The 25124-nt window shown below is 30.6% G+C and overlaps 2 protein-coding genes across 2 annotated transcripts in view; one reads left to right on the top strand and one right to left on the bottom strand.

The window, feature by feature from the left end:
• Positions 1 to 3923, bottom strand: part of LOC111622552 (ATP synthase subunit gamma, mitochondrial-like) — a 17876-nt gene extending 13953 nt beyond the window's left edge. Inside the window, exon 1 of the mRNA XM_023364964.1 lies at positions 3768 to 3923. Within this exon, the coding sequence (XP_023220732.1) occupies positions 3768 to 3808 (41 nt within the window). The 5' untranslated portion in view covers positions 3809 to 3923. The remainder of the gene's footprint in view (positions 1 to 3767) is intronic.
• A 246-nt stretch (positions 3924 to 4169) lies between these two features.
• Positions 4170 to 25124, top strand: part of LOC111622551 (Bardet-Biedl syndrome 4 protein-like) — a 33497-nt gene continuing 12542 nt past the window's right edge. The window contains exons 1-5 of the mRNA XM_023364963.1: positions 4170 to 4480; positions 14397 to 14540; positions 20296 to 20404; positions 20549 to 20621; positions 24374 to 24427. Of these exons, the coding sequence (XP_023220731.1) occupies positions 4348 to 4480; positions 14397 to 14540; positions 20296 to 20404; positions 20549 to 20621; positions 24374 to 24427 (513 nt within the window). The 5' untranslated portion in view covers positions 4170 to 4347. The remainder of the gene's footprint in view (positions 4481 to 14396; positions 14541 to 20295; positions 20405 to 20548; positions 20622 to 24373; positions 24428 to 25124) is intronic.

The raw sequence follows: 25124 nt of genomic DNA, 5'->3' as shown, positions 1-25124 counted from the left end.
CCTTTCCCAAATTTTAATATCGACTCAAAATAATTTAAAAAGACAAATTACAATAAAACGGTTTATTATCCAACTATCAGAAATTTCACAACATGCCAAGGAAGAGAGGAAGGAGCAATTAAATAATCAAAATTATAAAGGATTTTAAAAATATATATAAAAATGAGGAATATCGCACTTCTAACAATCTCTGTGAGTATTGAGCTAAATTTAAAGAATCCGTGCTTCTCACATGTACAGTACAACTGTATGTGGCCAGCTCATGCGTCGGAAAACCTTCTGATTTATTCGTGTATGCACCAGATGGAAAAACAAAAAATATCGTGCGTCCACAAGCACTCCAATAAGTAAATAGAATTGAAACGACACTTTGAAATGCTTTCCCGATGAAAATTAATAATAATAATATAATAATAAATTTTTTAATAGAAATGATAAAATGTAAATTTAATTTTATCATAATGAGTTTGCTTGAATTTCGTTTCTTCTGAAATCGCAGCAATGCGCGACAGGTAAGCTAGTCTATTTATATAATTTAAAATATATGCTCTCCACCTCAAATTAGTAGTAGCTTGCCCCTGCATATCATACTTTTCCTTTAACAATATAGTCATGCCAGTCATCTATTAACTGCTTTCAGGGGAAAAGTTTTGAATTGAAATAACATGACTTCCAGTTTGCATCAGAAGTTCATATATAGTTAATTATTTTTAACTCTATGTCCTTACTCTTATAAATTTCTCTACTTGGACCTTGTTTGTTAATAGGACTTATTACACTGATGTAGTTTCCGATTAGCAAATAGAGGAGATCTTAGTCAAAAAGCCAAAACAAAATATCTTTATTTTCAAAGGTGAAAATAAAGCTATTTTGTACTAACACAGAACCTGAAGACAGACTAGTACTAAATTTATATTTTTTTGTATGCATGCTTGAAAATTCTTGCATTTTTATATAGTTTTTCCTGAATCAGATGTCTACCATTTGCATATGTAAACAGATACCATATTCTGTTTTATCCAAAATAACCTTTCAGTTCAGTGCTGTAAACTGAACTGCTTCATTTTTCCAAACTTAAGTAAGGACTATATTGAATATTGAATTATTATAATAATTATAAATAACATTATGATAATTCTACAACTAAAATGAAGCATTGTTTATAAGCAGTAACAAGCTCATTTTTTGTGGAACGAACTAGGCTTGGTACTTGACTTAAGAATTACAGAAAAGATGTATTCCAAGACTGATTTGATTGCAACTAGAAAAATCTTGAACATAGAACCTGAAAAAACAGAACACTTTTGCATGCTTTTTACAAAATAGTAAGACAAAATACAAGCATTGTCAACTGCAACAATTATGTCTCTCAAGCATAACAAAGCTGTGTAGCGAATATTTGAACAGAACCTTAAAACTTCACTTATTTCTACAGCTTTTACAATTTATTATTCTGTAAATGATTTGTATTTATCTCTCTTAATTTATTTAGAATACAATAACACAGAATATTTATTTATTGACTTTTGTAAGTATAGTAAAACTATAAAATATTACATCATTCAATTTTTTCCTTCACTGTTACAATAAAGTAACAACAAAAAAAAATTATAACACATAGAACAGCTGGAAATTTTTAAAGCGTTCAGAAAGGGAACAGCCATCAATTTCAAGGAAACAGACTCTTTGGCGACGGCGTGGAGGGCGTATTATGACGTATAATAGATTATGACGTATAATAGATGCGCACCATATATGCCTACACTATTATGACGTATAATGGATGCGCGCCATATATGTCTACACTATAATATAAACATCGGATTTTTGAAGCAGGAAACCAATTCCACGAATAGTTTTATTAAGGCCCTGCATCGGACATGCGCATAATTGCGATGTTCGATTTTTTTGAAATCTTGGAATCGAACCTGAGGATGACCGGTGAAGACGGTAGAAAACGTTCGTTTTTAAATTGAATTTTGCTGGTATATTGGTAATTTTGTGGTTAGGTTCTTAATTCTCACACCAGTATGATGAATAATTGTTTAAATTATAACACAATTAACATATCATCAAATGGATTGAAAAAGTTAAAAAAAAATGCCTGTACAATTGAAAATATAAAAAAGTAATTCCAATTTCACAATGGTCTTTGAGACCGAGATTAGTATTTTTATTCCTTATAATGATGATAGTACTGGAGAATTAAAAGAACTCTTATCTTAAGGTTTTTGCTTTGACTGTTTCAATTTATTTCATTCTTATTAACTGTTACTTACCTATTTTAACTTGTGAATGCATTGAAGTTGATAAAATTTTGATATTTTAGTTGCAATTTACTATCTATGAATATATCTACCATATTTACTTGAATACTGTAGAAGATACCATCAAATCTAAGATGCATCTTAATTTCTCATACTCATCCATGCATTTCTTTTTGAAGAAATATAATTCAAACAAATTTATTGCACAGTAAAATAAGTTATATGTTACTGTTTCATGCTAGCAAAGTCAGAAACCTTTTCACTTTGTGTTAGGTTGTTGTAAATCAAAACTGGATTTGATGTTCATATCTTTCACATGCAATCATCTTAAGTGCCATTTAAAGCATTGGAAATGTAACATTTCTTGAAAGAGCAATGCACAACTTTTTCAAGGATTTTAATCCAAGTACTTACAATATTATTATAATAGACTAACAACATTGAGCTAAGTTCATCTCTTTAACATTAAAAATTACAAATATTGGTTTAAATTAATTAAAAAAAAAAACACTCAATGGAATTAGTGACTTCTAGTTACAGAAAATAAGATGCACGACACTAAGGTTACTAATTACAATGTATTACATCAAATAGAAGATGCACCCAATTTTCAGAAATCCTAAAACTCGAAAAAGTGGTCTTACATTACAGTAAATATGGCAGGCCTATATTGTTTTGTAGAAAGACCATATATTGGGTGCATTGCATAGTAAAACATCCTTAATAGAAAAAGATAAGCAATCCAACAAGAGCCCATTTCATTTGAAATAAACTACGTCATTGGCTCGCTTATCCAGCCATATTAAAGTGCTTAACCAAACAATGTGCTTATAGATTGCACGGAATTATATTTTTATCAGTTCAATAAATAAAAATGTAATTATATCAATTGAAATTCATAACTTATTTAATATTTTTGATCAAAAGTAGTGTAATAATATAAGTTACAGTTCTCTGTGGTTAAAAGTCTGCTAGAAAATGCAACACTTGGGCAATATGCCTAGGGGAATGCCAACCGGGAGGTCTTTTTAAGGGTAAATGGCCCCTATTCGGGCGTTACAGATATGGAGAAAACCCAGAAAACTCCACATGGTCAGCCGATCCGAGCGAGGTGCAAACTCACGACCAAACTCCCAGTGTTCAGGGAGTGGAATCGATTGACCACTGGTGGACCTTAAGATTATTTGATCAGGGGTGATTTTTGGAATATTGAGTTCATTAGATAATCTCTCTCTATATATAAGCATTATAGTTACATATCCTATATACAGTATACTGTACAGTTTTAATTATAATATTTATTTTAAGAATTTGAATAAATATCGAAATTAAAGGTTTAGTATGTAATATACGAGATGGAAATTAATATTAAAGATTAATTGCAGTTTACTAACCTGTAATTAATTATTAATTTATAACAATTTATTTATAACGGCAAGGAGCCATTTTATATTAAAATTTAAATTTACAGGTCTACGTTTAATCGATATTTATACTCACGCTAGCGGTGTAATCGCCGATTTCTGCAACGTGAACAACATCTTGATTCCTTACAAATATGAATACGAGCTCGACTTTGAAAATCTCCTTCCTCCTGCTCGATAAACCAGCTCGGCTGGACGATATTTTCGATCTCTTTAAAAAATGCTGATTGGACAAGCGGAGAAAAGTTCATTTAGACAACCAATAATAGAGCCTGTTTCAAAATATGGATGAAATACATTTAAAGTATTTGTTAACTTATTTTGAGTCAATTTATTTTATAAAAAATATTATATTTATAAAACTTTTTGTTATGTAATAAATATTAATTATATAAAATTGCAATTTTCCGCAAAAACTTAAATTAGAATATTTTTATTTTATTTTTTTATTTTTTGATAAATTCGCCAGAGAGCAGCACTAGGCCGGCATTGGTTGTAATTACTGTATTTGTTTTGGTAACGGCGCGTGTTTAGTGTTTACAAAGTTATATATTTTAAAGAAATTTTACGGAAATCTGTATACCATAATCTTTATTATATAGCATAATTTGGAAAGCTTGTATTATAAATTTAAAATTTTAATAGCTACTAAAGTAATGGAAAGTAATGATAAATTAGAGTCTGAAGAGAAACCAAGCAGTTCTGGTGATGCATCAGTGGATAAATCATCAGATACAAGTAGTACAGTTTCAATTAGTCAAGCTGCTAAGAAGGCACCACCAAGAAAAGGTAGTCATACTATTGTTAAATCACGACAAATTATGCAATATTTTTAAATTAATCATCACATTTTACTTCTTGGACTGCAATTTTCAACAATTATACACCTATAAATTCCCACTGTCGTTCATCTGTATGTCTGTCTGTTCTTCCCTAATCTCGAGAACAGTGTTAAATTGATGGTTAGACTGAAGCAAAAGGTATCCAGCTAAAAAAAGGTCTTAAACTTAATATTAACGAATAGACATAGATATATCTAGATGTAATTTTACACAATGATGGTAGCATTTATGATGGTAGCCAGTATGTGCACTTGGGCCAAGTCTTTGACTGACTAATACCAACAACAAGTTGCCAAATATCTTTGGATATCCTGGCTTGTACAGCATTCATATTCCAGTTTGGACCAGAAGTTATGGTATGTCAATTCAAAAATTTTCTCCTGAATGGAATTAGATAAGGACACCGTCAACTGGGCTACTGCTAACTGGGAACTGGACATCTGTGCAGCTCCTAGTTGGCAGTGAACAATAAGAGTGAATAATTTAAGAGTGAGCAAAATAAGAGTGAACAATAGACAAAATATAAATTTTGTTGTTTTATTTATAAAAATTGCCATTCTTTTTTATTGATGCTGGTAAATTTAAATAAGATATTTTTAAGAAACAAGTTAAAAGAGTGATTTTGTAACTAGCAAACATACTTATATGTATTGCATACCTTATTTATTTATTTTTACAAGTAAATAAAAAAGTCTCAAAGGACAGTTGATATCTACTGCCAAAATTAACAAATATATATAAAAACAAAGCCAACAATTACATAAAATTAAAAATACATTACATTATACATTAAAATGAAAAAGTATAGAAGTTTTTTGAAATAATTTGTTTTCAAAGAACTGCTTTTCTTTAATGTGCTTTGTTGACTGCTTCTGACATAAAATAAGTAGCAATGCTAAAGTGCCAGTACATTGTTTCAAAACATTTTCTTTTTCCTAAGTTGGAAGTAACTTGTAACTCGTAGTTCATAATTTATAACTCATACCTCATAAGTCTTAACCATATTTATATTTATATATTTTTTACCAATGTTTACAAATTAATAAATAAATAAACATCTGCCAAATAGTATACTTGTTAAGCTTGCAAAAATGTTTAAGTTTCTGTTGCCCAGATGACAGTCACCCAGTTAACTGTCACCTGCTTGTGAATTGCCCAATTGACCATCACTAAGTTGTTGTATACCCGGTTAGATAGATGACTGGCTTGACTACATTTTTAACAGGAAAATTATGATGTACAAGGCAAAACACTGCTAAAATTGAGAACATTGTGACAAAAAATTGCAGCCTGGCTTGTAATGATGTCACAATAAATAATTACAGCTGTCCCTTGATAATCCGACAGGTGTGGGACCAAAGGGGTGTCGGATTACTAAAAGCGTCCGGATTACCGAAAGTGATTACATATTTGGCATTGTTTTGCTAGCAGTAGCCTACAATACTCCCTACTCCAACTGTTCGAACAGAACTGCTCACGGAAAACACACTAAATGTGTGTCATCGTGTAAGAATTGGGTGGGGAGATTCACGTTGCGACATGCTTCTGTGCAAGCAGACAAGTAATGGGGACGGGTACCTTGATGGGAGGTGCGTTGGACTACTGAGCATGTCGGATTACAAAACGTCGGACTATCAAGGGACAGCTGTACTCGTTATATTTTACTTATCATCAGTAGTTCATCACTTTATTGTTTTTTAGTAAGCTTTCAGAGGATTAATTGATGTATTTCTTTTATTGTAGGTAGCCCATATGTACTGTTTCAGTAGAATGGTATTGATTTTTGCCCTAATGTAGTTGTGCTGCTGTTTTCATAAAACGTTCACTTTTGTCTTGTTTTTTGAAAATCAAAAGCTTAGCTCTCTAATTTGTATATTAAAGACATTTGTATATTGTGATCTCTTGGTAACTGTTTACTATGCATCAAGATAAGGGTTATAAATTTGAATAGATATTGCTGAGGAATTTGCCTGGATGGCAAGAAATACAGAATATTTTTGATGAATTTAAGAAACATATTACATGAATAGATATGCAGAGAATTTGATTATTCAATTAATGGATAAAAACAATAGTAACCAAACACTTGGAGAAATGGAATAAAGAAAAAATTTTCTTAGCAGATAGTTTAATGTAATGCATGAAAAGGATTTCAAATTTAAAGATTTTAATAATTTGATAAATTAGTTCTTTCTTTGCAGAAATTACAGCTTCTGTAGAAAGAATGTTTTCACTCACAAATTCCTTGTGTTCAAAAGCAGGTTGAATTAAATATTGAACCCACAAAAGCAATGCTTCATAAGCAAAATTGTGACTTGCTTATGAAAAGCAATGTGATAAGTTTTATGATAAAATTGAAAGTGACCAAAACTTATTAAACAATATAATTTTATCTGAAAAATATTGACCTTGGAAAACCTACATGAACCTAAGTATTACATTTCAATTCATATTGTAATAAAAATAACAATTTTTGTTATTAGGTTTTTAAAAATAAATTCTTTTAGAGAAATTTACATATGCCTATTCTTTCCTAAGCCACCAAATCAATGGCACTAATAATGCATTAACAAGTTGTTAATAACACTCATCTATATTTCTTGATGGATTCATAATAAGGAAGAGTCTATATTTATCAGCTATGGCTCCCACTGTCCCATTCTAACATTATTATATTAGAATGGGACAGTGGGACAAGAAATTATGGTCAGCTTATGTTATAATTGACATCTAAAACTCATAAATAATTCCACATAATATAGGGATTTTGTAAATAAAAAATTTTAATGCTTAAAATAAGCATTAAACATATAGCCTTATTTTTATGTTCAGAAGGAAAATTCTTATTCCTTGAATTTTTCTTAGAAATTCTATATTTTATGATTAATTCTGTATATAATAACCTCAAATATCTGAGAAATATATATGATCCTCAGAAGCCCCTGAATATTCAATGAAATTTTACAATATATCAATATACAAAACTTACTGTATTAAAAATTTTTTAGTTTTTGATAATTACTACTGTTTATATTTATCTTTAAACTTTTATTATTTTTCAAAGGTGTAAAACAGGAAAGATGTTATAATTACTATTTAAAATTTTTTTCACTTTCAAACTTTTTATATATAGTTATTTATTTAATTTCTTTGAGATTATTTGGTTGAACATTGTTACAAAACTGAAAATAAAGCTATGTAACAACAAAGATACTGATAAACTAAAATTCATTGTGCCGCAATTTGGAAAAATTGTTGTAGACCTATAAATTCCAACTGTCGTCTGCCTGTTCTTCCCTTTCTCTTTCCTTAATCTTGAGAATGGAGTTAGATAGATGAAAGACGAGACCAGATATGGAAATCTTAGGAGCAGGAGGCTGTGATTAATTATATAAGAACATTCAATAGAAACCAGAAGTCATGTTATTTCAGTTCAAAAATTTTCCCCAAAAGGTGTTTGATAGATGACCGACATGACTCTATTGTTAAAGGAAAAGTATGATGTACAGGGGCAAGCTAAATTTGAGGTGGAGAGCATATATTTTAAATTAAGTAAACCCAAATATATAAAATTACTTGTCCTGACTGAATGACTGATTCATCATCGCCCAGAGCAAACCACTGAACCTAAAGAGGTGAACTTTGGTACACAGTTAGGGTACGACATAAAAACACACACTAAGAAGGGATTTTTTGAAATTCCCTCGCAGGGGGAGAGGGAGAGGATTAAGGTTTAACCAGAAGAACGGCTTCTACTGTACTATTTTAGATGCAATTTTTTGTTTTTATTTGCATTTTAGTAGGGTATACCATGAGAATGCACACTAAGAAGGGATTTTTTGAAATTCCCCCATGGGGGGCGAGGTTTTATCTTAACCGGAAGAACGGCTTCTACTGTACTATTTTAGATGCGATTTTCCATTTTCAACTACGTTTAATTTTCATTGAGTACTTAGATGTATTAAATTGATAACATTTCAGACATTATTATAAATATTTTTATCTATTTCGATTTTTTAACTAAATGTTCAAACCGTTTTAAATTTGAATTTGTTATTGCATATTGGTTCGATTATAGAATGATTGTAAACGTTCCAGAAAATTAATCAAATTGAAAACAGTTTCTTGGCAATTCTCATCATTCTCAGTGGTAGGTGTTATATAACAATTACTATGGTTGTTGAAATACAGAATATAAATGAGGTTTGCTTGCAAAATCCTCGCGGGCAAAGCCGCAGGTAACAGCTAGTTAAATATATGATTAAAAATTGCAGCTTGGTATTGTGACGATATCACACTAAATAATTGCTCGTTATAATTTCAAACACTTTTGTTCAATTTATTGAGCAAAATTCTTTCATCCAAGATTAATTTGATGTTGCTGTTATTCCTGTTACCTATATTCTACAAGGAATATAGAAACTGAAAAAAACTGAACTGAGAGCGTGCTGCCATTCATAGACATAGTAGAGAGTTCTCCCATTACATGGGGTTAGTAGAGACCTTCACGAAACAGCTGTGCAAATGGTGTCAGTTGTAGGTTTATGTTTGAGGTTTCTCTTACTGTTATTTTGTTCTACCTGTGAAGTTCTGGGCGTCCTTCAACATCTCAAAATGATGAAAACGTTGAAAAAATCTGCCAAAAAAGTGTTAAGACGTCTGCGAGAAGATGTGCGAAGGAAACGTCTGGAACTTTGGTGAGTAGGTGACTCGTTCCTTTATCATGACAATGCCCCCGCACACAGCCTTACGAGTGACCCACTATTTGGCCTCTCGGGGATGGCCTATTGTTCCCCACCCTCTGTATTCACCAGACCTAGTCCCATGCAAATTTTTTTGTTTCCGAGAATGAAGAAAAATCTAAAAGGGAAGCATTTTGATGATGTGGAGACAGTAAAAACAGCTTTGCTAAGGGCACTGGATGATATGAAGGTTGAAGAGTTCCAGAGATGCTTCAAACAATGGGGAAAAAGACTTCACAAGTGCATCGCATCTAATGGAGAGCACTTTGAAGGTGACTGAAGAAACTTTGTAAAAAAGTTAATAAAGAAAGTTTTTATACAAAAAATCTGGTTTTTTTTGGGTTTCCCCACGTATATAGATACTGCTAATATTCATATTACTATGGCTGTAGAAAACATTCTATTCTGTTAAATATTTTCCATGCTCATTTGCTTGAAGAATTTTGAATAAATTGAATGAAAGTGCTTGCAGTTTTATTAATTTTAGTTTACTGTTGTTATTGTTGTCAAATAGTTTTATTTTTGGTAAATCCCTTTATATCATATTTTTTTACAAGTTTATTTTCACCTATAACATTAGTTACAATATTTAAGTTGAAATAAACTTTTTATTTGCCTTTTAATTTTTATTTTATTAGACTAACTGTTTACTTAATTAAAGTTTTCTTTGTTAATCATCAGTTTCTACAAAAAACATTAGAATGTAATAGTTTACAATTATGTAGGGTGTTAACTTTAACATTTATGCAGGCAAAAGAGATATTTCCAGCATTTTGAGTTTTCTGCATATGGTGCATTAGTTCTACCATTTACAGTAAAATAAATTAATTCATTCAAAAAAAAGGACATAATATTATGTAAATTGCATTGTAGTTCCATGGCAATATGCAAATTTTTCAAATATAAGAACAAGCTGCAAATTAAAATTTGATGCTGACAAGTCATGTAGTAGCACACATTTTTACCATCCCTATTACAGAGCCATCATATAATTTGCTGATTGGTAGAGCTCTATGACTATACTCATGAGCACTGTTGTGAAATTATTCTTTATGGGGAAACGAAAAGCAACATCTAGATTCTATGAGCTACACATACAATAATTCTGAATACAATATGCCATTTAAAGCAAACTGATGTCATCAAGCTAATCAGAAGTCCTGGTCCAGACCACCCTTGTGTTCATGACATTGAAGTGCAGTCAAACCTCAGGTTTTGAAAAATTTTGTTTACAAACAAAATTTTGAATGCCATATTTGTCCTGTTACCATATAATAACTCAGTTGCTGAACAACCTCCTTGGCAAGAGCCAGCCACAAATTAGAGACATAGATGGTCAACTCCATATACTTCCTGTATTAAAGAAAATTGACAGCTCAACCAATCAACGAGGGGACTACCAATTCAGAAGTTAGTAGTGCCAATATTGCATCACATCATGAAACAAACCATTGATGTTGTTGTTATTCAAATTAGATTTCAATGTGCATATGGGTAAGATACTATGGTAATACCTTTGTTTTCATTGACTTTGGTTATTGTCACTTTCGGTTTTCATCAATTTTTTTTGCCAAAAATTGATCTCGGTTTTTGTCAGCATGCCCACATGACCTCACTGCTAATTTTGCATAAGAAAAGAGCGACCCTTGCGTTTTCCTTCTTAGTGTGGCATTGTTTCTCGTGTGAGCATTATTATCTCGTTCCTCTAGCCAAACAATTCCATTGCTTTCCTTTCCTTTTGCTCCATCTAGGGACCAAAGAAAGTTTCCAGAGCCAGCAGCCTTTCGAAGAAAAAGGAACACAATCGAGTTGAAGAAGGAAATCATTGAAAAATACGAGAGCAACATTATGATGGCTGAAATCAGTCACTTTTATATTCATTTTATATTACTTTCTTATTGTTTTTAGTTTTAAACACTATGTTTATTCTCTATAAAATGTGTTTTTGGTATTATTTTGGAGTGTCTAGAACAAATTAATTGGATTTACATTGATTCATAAGGAAATAATTGCCTTGGTTTCAGATTTCGCTGATTGTTTTTGGACAGATTATCAACGAAAACTGAAGTATCTCTGTACTTCTGTTTTTTTGGTACACATTGCAATTGAATTTAAATCAAATTAATTAATAAAAACTGTATTAATTGACATTCATATAATATAAATGACATCTGTGTTAAAGGTGCTTAACTCAAATTAAATAACAAAACTTTATTAGTGTTTTTTTTATTGCTTTTTAATATGTATTTTCATTATAGGGAGAAAATACTAAGTGTTCAGTTCATGAGAAAATATATTTACATAGCTCGCTGTCTTAAACCAAAATTGACACAAGAAGCATGCGATTGCATTGCTGAAGAATATGCTCATTTGCGTACAATGGAAACTGAACATACAGATCTTGCTAGGGTAAGTTAAAAAGAAACATCCGTATATTTGATGCATTTCTAATAAATGAATGCATATTTTATATTGATTTCATTTAGACTCAACCTGTTACTGCAAGAACGCTTGAAACGTTAATTCGATTGTCCACTGCTCATGCTAAAGCACGACTCTCAAAAAACGTGGAATTAGAAGATGCACAGACTGCTATAGAATTAGTACAATATGCCTATTTTAAAAAGGTTATAGAGAAACCAAAGAAACGTCAGCGGCGTGATAGCAGTGATGAAGAAATGGAAGAAAGTGAAGAACGTATGAGAAAAAAGTAATTGATTATTAAATTTCTCAAAATTATATAATNATTTATTAATACTAAAGTATTTTTTGTCTGTCTTGATTGATTTGGTAATATTTCATGCAGACAAAGTTCAAGTCTATAGCACTTTTTGAGAAGTAATAGTTTTGGTTTTGGTTGGTGGTGATGGAACATTTTGCTTTTAAGAATGAATTAAGTTCAAAAACTGAGGTTTGATGAATTAGTATATATTCATGCAAATCCACATACAAACATATGTGAAAAGGAAGAAAAAGTAGTCTATAACAGACATAGAATTTTATGTTGTCATGACATGAATCCATTCAACTTCCATCTGCAACTGGTACAATGTGAACGGATGACATACAATGATTAGAGTTATGCAATGTAATGATAAATTCATATTAGGTTGAACCACAACTGCTGGAACATGTTTTATGGACTGATGAGGCAATTTTTTGAAATAGTGTTTGTGCATCATTGGGCACAGTGTGCTCCACAATGCATATTAAATATTTAATGCCAGATGCATTTTGTGTAAACATCTGGGGTGAGCAGCATCTTAGTCCTGTATTTATCACCAACACCCTAACTTGTGACCACTTCTTAGTATCCTACATAGAATGGTAAAAAAATACCTTGACAACTTGCCATTGGAGCAACTGTGGCATGTTTGGTACCATTGTGATGTCAATCCAGCTCATTCCTGGACAGATGCTCTGTGTCAGTAACTCAGATAACTGATATATATGACAACACAGCCTTATTCCATGGCCATTGCATTCTCTAGATTTAACCCCACTGGATATTTTCTTGTGGGGTCATGTGAAAGCATCAGTGTATGACAAACCCAGCAGTCCTATGTTGATATTGACAAACTGGAGAGTCAAATACAAGAGATATTTGGGACAGTGATGCCAGATAAGTGACATGCCATGTATAGTATCACTCTCAGCTATTTATACTTTTGTATTGCCATTAATTAATTAAAAGCAGTCATTTTGAACATATACTATAGCAAAATAACGTTAACTGTTTTTCTATTAATTTATGCAATATTAGTTTTTACCCTGTACAGTCAGAGATTCTCTGTACATTATACTAAATCATTTTAAAATGATTTACTTCCATTATATTTCCACTCTAAAAAGCTGGGAAAATTTATGTATTTTCTTGAAACCATTGTGCAATTTACAGATGTCTGTTTTTTTAATGACTTAATTTACTATAAACATTGCAGTGAAACTAATGCACTAGATTCATATACTTGTATAATGTGGAAAGATCTCTTTTGCTTCTGGATAAATGTTAAAGTGAGCACCCTGTATAATCTTTGTAAAAATAGACCTATATTTTATAAAATCATTTTTTATAATTTATAGTTTGTGAAATAGATATTTTTGGATTAAATTATTAAAGAACACGTTTTTTAAAGAAAATTTAATTTAACCAGTTCTAAAGCTAGAAGTATATGTTTTTTTCTTCACTATTAGGTGCATAAATAGACACAAGGCATTTTGCATCGTCTTTATTAATCTTCCATAGGGCAATACATGTTTTGGGCAAGGCCCCTCATCCATCGGCATTACATCTGGAATTTTCTTTAGGCTTCATTGTTACATATATATTTTTTCATTTAAAATTATGTATTTACAGTTAAAATTGTTAAAATATCATTGCAGTTTAAAATATATTTATAATTTAAATTACTATTACAGTGAAGGTTTTATGGTTCAACATTTAGCATTTTCCAGCATATATGAAGAGTATATGCTGGAAAATAATTTTAAATGAAAAAATATACAACGAAACCTAAAGAAAATTCTGGATATAATGCCGATGGATGAGGGGCCTTGCCCGAAACACATATCAGCCTATGGAAGATTAATAAAGATGATGTAAAATGCCTTGTGTCTATTTATGCACCTAGTAGTGAAGAAAAAAACAAATAAAGGGAGACACGGTCTCGGAAATACATAGCTAGAAGTATGATTAATCATATGAAGTGATAATTAATCATATGTTAATGATTAATTATCACTTGATATGATATAATTATCACTTTCAATATAATTATGTTATATAGCTGTAAGATGAAAATTCATGAAGATCAAAAAGAATTTTGTGTAATTAATGTTTTAACTGAAAATTTTTTAAAATCAAAATAGGAATTTCTGATAGATCATTAGAATATATAATGATTGTAACTGTGTTTAAGAAAAATTTTTAAATTTCACTTCTTTAAAAAATATTTATAAATTGTTTTTATTAGGAAATTCAGTTTTTATATTTAAAAAATTCTAATCACAAAATTGGATGGAACTTTTGGCAAAAGTATTATTGAGGTTACTCAAATAAAGAAATTGTAAATAGTTATCTCTAAAACTATTGTGTATGATTCAATGTTTCTTTTTATTTAGCACCAGAACTGCCTACCTTAGAAAGAAGAAATTGGTTAATTCATCTTCACTATGTTCGAAAAGAATACGATATCTGCAAAACTTTAATTAAAGAACAGCTAGATGAAACACAAGGAATGTGTGAATATGCTCTTTTTATTCAAGGTATAAGTACTTTTTAAATATTTAAATATGTAACAACAATCCACAAAACCTTTTTATAACAGTGTTGTGTCCATGGGCAGCCCACTATCTGGGGACCTTTGCGAGCTGGTGGTGAGACAGTTGGAGGAGAGAGTACTGCCCAAATTCTTACCATACATCAGTCTATACCAAAGATATATGGACGACATCTTTATACTTTGGAAAACCACACTGAATCTCGACGATTTTTGTCGTGCATGAACGACAATGCTTACGGCCTCACCCTTGGCTTAGATCAAGTTAGCAACTTGCGTGCACATTTTCTAGATGTTGACATACGTCTCAGGGGTGGCAAGATAGAAATGAGTGTTTACCGTAAACCGGACCAGCTTCCATTTTTCATCCCCGCAAACTCGTTTGACCCCTCTGCCTACAAAATTGCGGCCTTCCATGCCCTTACAAGACAGGCCCTTCATGCACCACACAAACGCTCGCGACACTCAGTTAGAGCTCTGCCGCATAGAAAAAAATTGCCATTGAGCATGGCTACAGTAAAGGCATGATTTGCGGTTTATCCCGTGCCAGCACTGACCGTCCCACATGCCGCAATAGCAACCCCCTGCCTACGCCGGATGGCAGCCACCAACCTGTTAAGAACGATAGACGTGCGGTCGTCCAGTTCAACCAACATTTAGACCCTCCCCTATACAGGGAGATTGCTTGCCGTAATCACACGAAGATCACGTACAGGAGAGCTGGCACTATTTACGACCTGCTGTGCTACGTCAAGGACACAATAGATCTCAACAGGGCCCCAAGGATATACTCCATTCCCATCAGGGACGATAGATTCCATAGAGATGTAGCTTACATTGGCTCCACCATCTGCTCAACACAAAAACAGTTACATAAGCATCAATCGGATATTAAAAATAACAGGCACACCACTGCCTTGTCGGCCTACGTTACTGACCCTGAATTCAGGCAGACTTCCAAAACACCAAAGTAATCAGACAGGCATTTCGTATTGATCACATCCATTACCTGGAGGCCTGGGAGATTTATAAAGCCAACATCGGGGGCATCTGCATCAACTTTAAACATGGAGAAACGATCGCGCAGGCGTGGAGATACTTATTTGAAGAATTCGAACTGGGACAAGTGGAGGGGTGAAATGCGATATGTGCATTATTTACATCTCGGGCATCATCGTTCCAACGGTCAAGAGGAGACACCGTTTAGTTACCACCTGAAGCAGACCTTGGTGGAGGTCGAAAACGTTCATGAAGATTGTTATAGGACACAACACTGTTATAAAAAGGTTTTATGGATTGTTGTTACTCAATGCAGTGTTAAGATTAGTAGTCATTTTGTATTTAAATATGTCATATTAATATTTCTAAAGTACAGAAAATTTTAAAATGAAGAAACTAGCCAAATTTTCAAAATGCAAAAGAGCTTTTAATAGCATTAAAATCTTTTTGGCATCATGGAAAAATCTTCATCCTTAGCATTTGTATAAAGGAAAGGAACATTTTTAAATATAACCTCAATAAAGAATTTAAAGTCTTTAAAAATACTTTAAATGGATTGATTAAAATTTTGATGAATAATTCAAAATACATTTTAAAAATGTGGGACTTCAGAACTAAAACAAATGTTTTATGCTTTTTTAGTTTTTATATTGTGTTTTAAATGTTGAGTTTATCAACTACTCTTATGATTAAATCTCATCTGTCTGATCATTGTCTAATTAAAAAAAATCAACACTGCTGATATTTTTACATTACTGACTCTGTTATATATAACAGGGAAAGTATGGTAATCGGTCAGAAAATGATTCAAGATTTTTACATTTTGGACTTGGGACCTTGAAACATCAAGAAATTCTAAAACATTTGGGTATTTTTTTTGTATGTATGGATGTTAGTGTGTGTGGGGGGAACACAGTTTTGTTCACCCTCTTTGAATTGAAAATTTCTGAAATTTTCAGGGAGGTTTGTGTCATAAGGGGGATTGATGCTATTAAATTTTGGTGAGGGGATAAAGAGGGGTTATGTGGCATATTTTAAATAAGGCCAGGTTTAATGATGATTTTACTCATTATTAGCATATACAGTTTTTTTTATAAAATCCATCTCTACCTTCATAAATTAAGCCTTTTGCCATTTTATAATAATTAAAAATATAAAAAGTTTTTAAAAAATATAACATCTGGTGCCATCAAAATTTTAAATGTTGCTGGGAAAGTTAAGCAACTCATTGCTGGATTTTTTTAAATTAATAGACAGAACTGTAGATGTTTTAATATTCTTTTAAAATTCTAAAAAAGAACTTGTCCTAATTAATTTCCAGGGATGGTTAAGATAACACAATGCTAGTGACAGTTGAGAATATCCAAGGAACAACAGTCATATGGGAAGAATTCAAAATCATAAAAGAGGTCAGTGATGATAAAGAAAAAGTTGAGATATTTAAACACAAGCTCAGAAACAAATGCATAAACACTAGAGATGTAGAAACTTTCCTGACATCATAGAGATAAGTCATTAAAAAAAGGATTTAGAACAAATTACAAGAAAACACAACTTGTTTGCATCAACAATACATGATTCAATTGTAAAATTTGATTTGAAAAATTTGGAGAATTTATGTTATTCTAAAATGGAAAGATAGAACACCTAACAAGGGCTCATAAATAAGACCAAAAATGTTTTGTGATGGTTATAAATAAAATTTCCAGCATAAGGATGAAAGGTTTGATAAAATTTGAATAAGAATGAAAATTTACTGATGAAAATTTCAATATTATAAACATGTGGATGTTGCTAGTTTACGTTTGATTTATTGCAAATGAAGAAGCTTTTTTAGTGGATTTCAATCTTTCATTTTTCCACCATTTCCACAGCATAGGTAATGATTCAGTCATTCTTACATGTTAGTACTTAAGCTGATGCTATAGATTTGTACTACTACTGTTTTGAGGTTATCTCCTGAACAAGACTTTTCTAAAACCTTGACATGGCCCAGTTGAACTTTGATATGACACTCCAAAGCTATTTGTGCTAAAATATTGCTCACCTTCCCTTTTCTGAGGTCATTATAATGTTCCTCTAATTTTACATGTTAATCTGAAATTTTGAAAACTTATTAATTAATAAATAATTAATCCAGTATTTTTTCCTGATATCAACTTCAACAACAGATAGTGTAATGCCAGCAATTTAAACTATTGTATTATGAGCAAATAACAGTTAAAATTATTAAAGCAGTGGTTAGGATCTATAACAATAATTGATAACATTTGGATGGTAACATGCAATTATTGAGGCTACTAGTATGAAAAGAAAGTACAGAAAGGTCTGTAGACAGGAATCAAATATAATGATAACAATGACCAAATCTTGATTACAATAAGTGCATTATAAATTGTCTGTTTTGCAACTGGATAATTCTCATAACATTAATTGACTGAGAACATTATCCATGATTACAATAAGCTGAATCTATTTTATATATCAGAAAAATTCAGCTTTGTATCAGGTCAGTCCATAAGTTCATGTGTATTTTTATCTACAAAAAAAATCAACAAAAAATCTTAATTAAATTTTATTTCAATCTATAATGTATTCACCATTATTTTGTACAATTTCTTGCCATAGTGATGGTAGCTTTTTAACCCCGTCTTTGTAAAATGATTTCGGTTTTGAATCAAAATATTCAGAAATAGCCTTTTTTACATTGTTCTCATCCTCAAAAGTTTTTCCTTTTAAAAAATTCTGCAAACTCCGAAAAAGATGATAATCACTGGGAGCAATATCTGGCAAATATGGTGGATGAGGTAAAATTTCCCAGTTGAAGCTTTTGAGTTGAGCAGTTGACGTTGTTGTCAGTTAGCTATTGACAGTTCATGTGGTATCCATTTTCTTAGCTTTGAAACTTTTCTGATTTGTTGTAGATGTCTATGAACAGTTCCATGGGATGAATTTAAACGTTCCGCAATTTCATCAACTGTTAAAGATGGTTCTGCTTCAACTAGTGCAGAGAGAGCATCATCATCAAAGTCAACAGGTCTTCCAGTACGAGCCTTATCCTTCACACTAAAATCATTATTTCTAAATCTTTCAAACCACTTCTGCGCAGTCCTTACACTAAGTACAGTTTGATTATGAACAGTATTTAATTTTTTGGCTGCATTTGTAGCATTTTCATTACTTAAAAATAAAAAGTATAAAACACGTCTCTTATATTCATCTGTTACTTCCATTTTAACGAAAATAAACAACTGAAATATTCCCAATTCTGAACAGTATTATATGAATGAGATTCAATTTAACACTTCAGTGTAAAAAGTATCACATTAGACTGGCATATTTAACAGCAAAACAAGATTTTTCTCAAGATCATAAAATACACACGAACTTATGGACTGACCTGATATATTGAGCTGAACATAAAAACATAATAATTAAGCTTAATTTTTGTGTTTGACTATTTATGTCATAAAAATAAAGGAAATTGTGTGCCAGACATATCTTTCAACATGCCACTTTGGACATACATACCATAGGTTTCCCATCTCTGCACTAAAGTGTAAACTAAACAGCAGCATTTATTATTTACTATAAAAAAAATTTTATTTCCATTTGTCTTACAATTCATAAGTTTCATTTCTCTTTGACACACTCATTTTACATTAACTAAAATTTTTTGCAACAGAATAATTTTTAAAATAACAATGCAAAGGTCATTGAAAGAAAGTATGATCCAGCACAAATTTCTCATTCAGTGTGCAACAGAATAATTTTTAAAATAACAATGCAAAGGTCATTGAAAGAAAGTATGATCCAGCACAAATTTCTCATTCAGTATCAGCATGTGTTTTTTTCACTGTGCCACAATTAGAAGCAAAGATTTACAGAGAAATGTTCTTAGTACTGTAGCAGATAAAAATCTCATAAAGCACAGAACTAACAACAATTGCAATAGTTAGAAGATATGAAATTCATATTACCATGGAAATTGCAAATGTTTTTCTCATTTTAGCAGACAATGTTATTCATGATTGACCAAAAATGATGCCACAATCAGCTTGTTGACCATTCCTGGCTTGCATCATATCCAGTAATTATAGCTGCATATTTTTGAAAATTTTTTTATAGTTTTTCATCTTTTGATTTCAAAACTGCTATTATTGTGAAACATTAAAAGCAAACCATTATGCTGGTCAAAAAAATTAGGAGGGCAAGAGATGTTGCATAGAAAATCATTTACAACAAATGTTGCTGAATGTCAGATGTTCTTGTTGTGTAAGATACAGCAATATGTAAAAACCGTGCATTGAACCAAATTTTTGTCATATTTTCATTTTTTGCACTTGTTACAATATGCTGATCGATAATATTTGCATCTACAAAACTGGAATGAATTTTTTTAGAGTATTGGGCTAACTTTAGTAGAGTGTACGATCATATGATCACTGTGAATGACCAGAACTCTTGCACATCTGTGTGGCATGAAATCAATTAGGTTGCTGATGAGATGTTCGGAAATTCTTTCCACTCCTTAATGAGAACAGTCACATGCTCCCATAATTGTTTTGAGCAGTTTAAAACAAGGGTTACATGCATAGTAAGTTGCTTCTAAATGTGTGTATATATATATAAAAAATGAGTTACTTTTTAAAAAAAATTTTTCTCATTTTTTAAAAATTTTAAAAAAATGCTCATTTTTTAAAAATTTGAAATATATTCAATGAGCAATGTTATTGGTTTAGGTTTAATATTAAGAGTGGAAGGAAAAATTCAAGAATCATTAGAACTATTTCAAACTTGTTCTATCTTGAATACCTCTGGAGATAATTTAAAACAAGTTGCTCGTTCTTTGTAAGTACTATTTCTTTTTATCAGAATATTAATTAATTAAATAAGTATTTTATTTTAATAAATATAATAATGTGTCTTGTAGAATATTATCTTTATGAAAACATATTTAATTTTTATTTATTTTTATTTTTAATTTTTGTTTAGAGTATTACTTGGAAGACATAAAACAGCTATAGAAGTTTATCAAGAAGCTGTTAAACTTTCTTCTAAAGATTGGGTAAACTATTTGCTTAATATTTTGTTATGTTATAAATGTATAAATGTTTGTTATGTATAAATAAACTCATTATACATAACAGTATGATCAATATTAAATATAGCTACTTAATAAATATGAAACAATATTGACTAATTAATATCTTTATAAATAATAATTATTAAAGTACAGTGGGATAAAGTATGATCGGTTAACAAACATAATTTATTCCAAGACTTTGTTCACTATCCAAATTGTTCATTAACCAATTATCGATTTACCATAGGCTTGTATGGGAATTTGATTAATTTTGGTGTCTCCAGAAATTAATCAAATTCTGGAGACCCCAAAAAATAAAAAATGCATACTTTCTTACTACATTTATTTATATATAATAATAAAAATACATATATACACAGTCTTGCATTTTTATTAGTCATGTTTTTTTCGTTTGTGGGGGTTAAAGAATCTGTCTAATGTCGATTGCTTTTCTCTCTTCTTCAAGATTTTTCAGAAGTAATTAATAGCATTGTAATTGTAGAAATCCCTAATCCTATTAACCTCAACGTTGTTTGGATGCCATTCTAAGTTTGTCGTTCTGACATTATCCCACTTCTTCAAAAAAATGTTTAATAGCAGATATCGACATTAATTCTTTTTTTCAGAAGAAAACATATCTCGCTGAGTTTCTTGGTGTTCTTCATTCAAGAGTTCTTGGCATTCTTCTGTCATCAGATCTGTTTCAGGTTCCATTATGAGCTCTTCAATGTTCTTTATTTTTCAGATGTGATTTTTGTTACTCTTTAAGCTACTTGAATCTTCTTGATAATACAGTATCTTTCTTACATAAGATTCTTGATTAGCTACAGTAGGCTGAAGTTCGATTGAACTGCAGCCTACTGTAGACCTGTTTGAGCCATACTGCCCAGCAACAACAGACATCAGACATTCTGCCACTCTCTACCTTTGTTATTATACTCTCACCTTTTGAAAATAAAAACGACGCAAAACTTAATGAGTGCCTGCCTGACAGTCATGCGAATACTATAAAAAAATTGTTTCTGTCAGAAAAATAAAAGGCTAGAATTACAAGGGAGAGTTTCAAAATTCGGAGGAATACTACCCAATCAGTATATACCAGGTTGAGTGTCAATGTCACATCTCCTGTGCTCCAAAAAGTTTTGAATTGTTGTCTGAAGACAAGGGAAGACCAATCAGTATTCATTATTTTACATTGCTTCTTCTTGTGTTTGTTCTGTGAGATGTTCGTTGTCCGAACATAAAAATCTTTCCGATCACCCACTGTATGTAAAAAGGATATAAAAAGTCAGTAATCATTTAATGAAAGTGCATGTATCTAATTGTATGCATTAAATAATGTATTTGTATTAATTCTTTGTTTGCATGATTATTAGTGAAAATTTAATGTTTAATTTCTTCCATATATTTGTTTAAGTACACTGACTGCTATTAGATTGTGTACAATCCAAACTACTCATTGCTCTGAACCATTATTTTTCTATAAGCTAAACACTAAATTTTCGGAGGCCCAATTTTTGGAAATGTGTGAGAAGTGGGTCCTATTATTTGGACAAGGAGCTGCTCACCAAGTTTTGTTTGAATCAGAGATCCGAACTTTCCTTAGCAATAGCAATAGGAACTTAGCAATAGGAATCATTTATGAATAATTTTTTAATAAATAATTCTGAAGAACACATTTGATCACAATGTTTAAACAGTATTTCACAGATTCTGTCATGTCAAATTTTTGTTTTAGTTTACTGAAAAAAGATTGAAGTGAAACAAGTCATCTCAAAAAATTCCCCAAATTTTCTATCATTTGATTAAAAAATCCCCAATGTGGAAACATTTGGCGGCATTACAAAAACTGTCTTTGGTTCTCAACATCACTTCCTACTTTTCTGTCCGAACTTGCGACATAACGTTATGAAATTGCTAGGAATGCATATACTTTTCTTTTCAAAAGGATCAATCTGTATGACTGGATAAGTCTTTGTCACGTGTTTGCTTCTGTCATGTGTTTTAGTAGGCAGAAAGTATACAAGTAGGATTGAATTGCATTTACGCTAAATAAATTTGTTCACAAAATGGGAATGCATGCCATGCATTCTTGCTGTACAATCTTGCAAAATTGACTCTAAATACTTATTTTTTCATTTCAGTTTATTGGATATTTTAATAATGATGTTTTTACTTACCATTTATAAGTTATAAGTTTTACAGTACTTTTCATTGTCGACAGTTAAACATATTTCTTTACTGTCAACTATAAACTTGACTTTAACCATGGTGGTAACCATCTTTAATCTTTTTTTATCCAATCCAAATGATTTTATCTGCTGTTTGGATTAGTTTGATCACAGCCCAGTTGATCCTAGATGGCATTTGTACACACACAGATAGAGATTGATCAAATTGCTATAGTTTGTTTGTATACACAATTTGAATGATTAGAGTAATCTTGTATCAGTTTGATTCAAAAAGTATATGCACCCTAGGTGTGTGGTGCATGGGACTACCATTATATGGAAGCTCAACATTTTGCTGTTTTTTCCAAAGTGTGATTTATGCTGCTTGTAACAAGTGAACTATGGTTTTTATCACCACTTGCAATCACCAGTATCATACTTTTATCACCACTTTAATAAAATTATCACCAAGTGGTGATTTTGGCATTATGTAGTGCAACCCCTGGACCATTGCTCTCTAGTGACCTTTAGGAGACCTGTTGAAAATAGATGTTATATCAAAGTTTTTGTACAATATATAAATAATACATTACATAAAAAATAAATGGATTTAAAGCTTGATCAGTGATACTAATATAGATAAAAATTATTTGAAGACTGTTTTAATTAGTTCTGTTATGAGTTAGATTGAATTAACAATTCAGAAACATTTTTTTTCATTAGTATTTTTCAAAATATTTAAGACGTATGAAAATTTAAAGAAATATTATAGTTACAATATTCTTAAAATTTTTGTAAAATTGACTTCTTTCCACGAGGTGGCTTTGTAATCTGACAAATACCTCTTTTTTTTTCCTTTTTTTTTTAAAGTAAAATTCATTGTAAATAGCCTTGGTTATTTACAAAAACTGTATTGCTTCTCTGTAGCAAAGCAAACATCTGTCATGTCATATTGCAGAAATATTTTTTTTCATTAAACTGTTTGGAAGATTTTTCACCCATCAATATTTTGGAACTGTTGGAATTTCAACTGTTTTCAAGTTTAAAGAAACACATCTAGAGCAGCATTTGACATCAGATTAGAGCTATTAAAATAAGATTTGGTAATAGATGTAACATCAATTATCTTTATTTTTTTATTTGCATAATTTTGCCAATTTTCTCTCATAATGATGAATATGTGAACATAATCAGTACAGGAAAAAATTAACAATGAACAAACATGCACATGGCTTAGTATCATTTATGATTTTAGTATAAGAAAATAGAGAAATTTTAAATAAAATAGATAATTTTAATAATGTAGAATTAATAATGTATACTTTTTAAAATTGATATTTATTAGGATTAATTAAGTTAGGAGTAATTAATTAATTAATGTTGAATTTAACAGTTTAATTAAAAATATGGAAAATTGTAAAAACAAAAGCATCATTAATCTTCTTGTTATAATCTGTAAGATTTTAAATTTTATATCATTAAATTAAAGATAAAAGCTTTTTTATTTATAGTGGTCTACATTTTTATGATATATACTTTTTCAAGAATGACTTTTATTTATAGGAAATATATCACAATTTTGGATTATGTTTTATGCAACTTAAAGAATTTGATAAGGTAATGTTATAAATAATTGGATGTTTATGAATTTCTCTAAATTAATTTGCAAATAAAATTGATTTAGAATTTTATTATTTTTGTTAAAGTAAATTATGTAAAAATTTAAAACTATGCATAAAAAATTGAAATTAATTTCAATTTTAATTATTATAGTAATAATTCTAAATTGGTAAAATAATTAAAAACCATATTTAGTAATATTGAATTTATATATGTAAATTATTACTACTGTCTGACCACAGATCCCACAGCCCCAGTTGGCAGATTTCCCAGAATAAATGTATTTCCATGCTGAAGAAAGTGCATTGAACGGAAGTCAGTGTGCATTGTTAAGCACTATTATTGAGCTATTGTTTATGTTTTTTTCTTTCTTTATATTAGTGCACATTTCTATTGAATTAATTTGACTATGGATTTGACTTTTATGAGTTCAGGTAATAAGCAATTTTAAAGTCAAAGCAAATGCATCATTCACAATGAACTTAATATTATTCACAAGCAATTTATTCAAATTAATAAGTATAGATTCTAAAAAGTAATTGTTAATGAGATAACTATTAATAAAGTTCTAATTTCATTTGCAAATTTGTTTACTAATGTAAACTAACTAATCTTCTGAAGTAACTATCCTATTTTCGTAATAGACTTGTCTTTTTCATTCATGCATGTTTAGGACATGATCAGACAGTAGTAA

Source organism: Centruroides sculpturatus, unplaced genomic scaffold (assembly GCF_000671375.1).
Source record: "Centruroides sculpturatus isolate CEXI.00-Female unplaced genomic scaffold, Cexi_2.0 scaffold345, whole genome shotgun sequence".
Lineage (NCBI taxonomy): Eukaryota > Metazoa > Arthropoda > Arachnida > Scorpiones > Buthidae > Centruroides > Centruroides sculpturatus.
Note: the sequence above shows the minus strand (reverse complement) of the source record. Positions and strands in the feature narration are given on the sequence as shown.